We start from the raw sequence: 2500 nt of genomic DNA on the forward strand, positions 1-2500 counted from the left end.
CACACACCCCTGTCACACACACACCTGTCATACACACACCTGTCACACACACATCTCTGTGGCCAGATGAAGCCGCTGACAAGGAAAGTACTGCCGGGCACCCTCACACGGTCATGTGCATATCAGAGGCCGTATGGCATGTGCTTGGAGGCACACACAGGAGGCACACACAGGAGGCACACACAGGAGGCACACACAGGAGGCACACACAGGAGGCACACACAGGCGGCACACACAGGAGGCACACACAGGAGGCGCACACAGGAGGCACACACAGAAGGCGCACACAGGAGGCGCACACAGGCGGCGCACACAGGCGGCGCACACAGGCGGCGCACACAGGCGGCGCACACAGGAGGCACACACAGGAGGCGCACACAGGCGGCGCACACAGGCGGCACACACAGGAGGCACACACAGGAGGCACACACAGGAGGCACACACAGGCGGCACACACAGGAGGCACACACAGGAGGCACACACAGGAGGCACACACAGGAGGCACACACAGGAGGCGCACACACAGGAGGCACACACAGGAGGCACACACAGGCGGCACACACAGGAGGCACACACAGGCGGCACACACAGGCGGCACACACAGGAGGCACACACAGGAGGCACACACAGGCGGCACACACAGGAGGCGCACACAGGAGGCGCACACAGGAGGCGCACACAGGCGGCGCACACAGGCGGCACACACAGGAGGCACACACAGGAGGCACACACAGGCGGCACACACAAGCGGCGCACACAGGCGGCACACACAGGCGGCGCACACAGGCGGTTTAACTGCTCCTTTCAGATCAGAGCAGGCCTCTGTTGTAAGTAGTATTCTGTCATAAGTAGAGGCGTGACCATCCATCGATCAATTGACCAAATAGCAAACGATCCAGTGTCATTGATGCTGTGTCATTGATATTGTCCCTAATCATGAGTTCCCTCCCTCCTCTCCTCCCTCCCGCACCCCCTTTCTCCCTCCCCCAGGGCCCCGCTGGGCATCCTGGAACTTGGGCGTGTTCATGTGCATCCGCTGTGCCGGCATCCATCGCAATCTGGGGGTCCACATCTCACGGGTGAAATCTGTCAATCTGGACCAGTGGACCCCCGAACAGATCCAGGTACTTTGTGTCTGTGTAGTGTGTATTTTGTGAGCTGTGTAGTGTGTGTGTGTGTTGGTGTGTATTCAAGGGAGCATGGGTCTTTCTGTGTGAGTAGAGTAAGTGCATGCTACTCTCTCTGAATGTTAATTGCTGTTTTAATGGCTAATTAATTCTAGATGGGTAATTATTTCAACTTTAGTTCATTCACTCATCCTTCCACCATCCAATCCATCATCCTTGTGCTCATTTGCATCTGACTGGTGTCGGCTGTTTGTGTGTGTACATGTGTTTGCTAGCATGTGTGTGTGTGCGTGTGTGTTTGTGTGAGTCATTACCCCCAGCTAAATGACTAGAATGTAAATACAATGTGTCAAAGAACTCTTGCAGAATGTGCTCTCATCATTTACTAATTCTGTCATTTTTTATTTATTTTTTTACTGACTTTGTCACCCTTTATTTCCCTCCCTCCCTCCCTAACCCTCCCTCCCTCTCTCCCTCCCTCCCTAACCCTCTCTCCCTCCCTCCCTAACCCTCTCTCCCTAACCCTCCCTCCCTCTCTCCCTCCCTCCCTAACCCTCTCTCCCTCCCTCCCTAACCCTCTCTCCCCCTCCAGAGTGTAGTGGACATGGGGAACAGCAGGGCCAGACAGCTGTATGAAGCACACCTACCTGAAAACTTCAAACGGCCACAAACTGACCAGTATCCTCCCCGTAGCTGTGTGTGTGTGTGTGTGTGTGTGTGTGTGTCTGTGTGTGTCTGTGTGTATACGTGCCTTCTTTCCCCTCAAAACTCCTTGTGACTAGTAAACTGTATTACTGGAGACAAACACACACACACATTATGGCTCATTATAGAATAACTGTTTTGCCTCAGAAACTTTTGTATTTTTGTTGAGTACATTCTCACCTGGTTGTTTACTCAATTACGAACAAAAAGTCTCCACGGAACCGTAACACAAGGTAATTACTGTAACTGCAAACATAATTATTGTTTTGTAAACAGCCTATGAAGGTGTTTCCTTGTTTTAAGTGAAGTTTTAGTTTGCTTCTCGGTTGTTGACATCTAAGGGCGTCTGGGAATCCCTGAGTGACTCTCCGAAGTGACGATTTTCCAATTACCGTTCCGTTTGATGATTATACAAATAAACACACACACACAGAAAAACACATCAAACTGATTAATTCGACCGTCGTTTTAATGAAGCCGCTTTCATACAGAGATCCGGCAATATTCCCGTAAAGAGGACACTTCATTATGCCGGTGATGGTTGTTTACACAGAACCAAACAAGGCCGGCATAATGCCGCACCGTGTGTGTTGTGAGATAGCATGCCGGCGTTCCGGAATCACAGCTGCGATGTTAGCGTGGTCGCTAGTGTGTGTAGTCTCGTCATG

The 2500-nt window shown here is 51.9% G+C and overlaps 1 protein-coding gene across 1 annotated transcript in view; it reads left to right on the forward strand.

The window, feature by feature from the left end:
- The window catches only part of LOC134022641 (stromal membrane-associated protein 1-like), a 29803-nt gene that overhangs the window by 5435 nt on the left and 21868 nt on the right, over positions 1–2500 (forward strand). Inside the window, 2 exon segments of the mRNA XM_062464335.1 lie at positions 991–1124; positions 1720–1805. Coding sequence (XP_062320319.1) covers positions 991–1124; positions 1720–1805 — 220 coding nt within the window.

Source organism: Osmerus eperlanus, chromosome 6 (genome assembly GCF_963692335.1).
Source record: "Osmerus eperlanus chromosome 6, fOsmEpe2.1, whole genome shotgun sequence".
Taxonomy (NCBI): Eukaryota; Metazoa; Chordata; class Actinopteri; order Osmeriformes; family Osmeridae; genus Osmerus; species Osmerus eperlanus.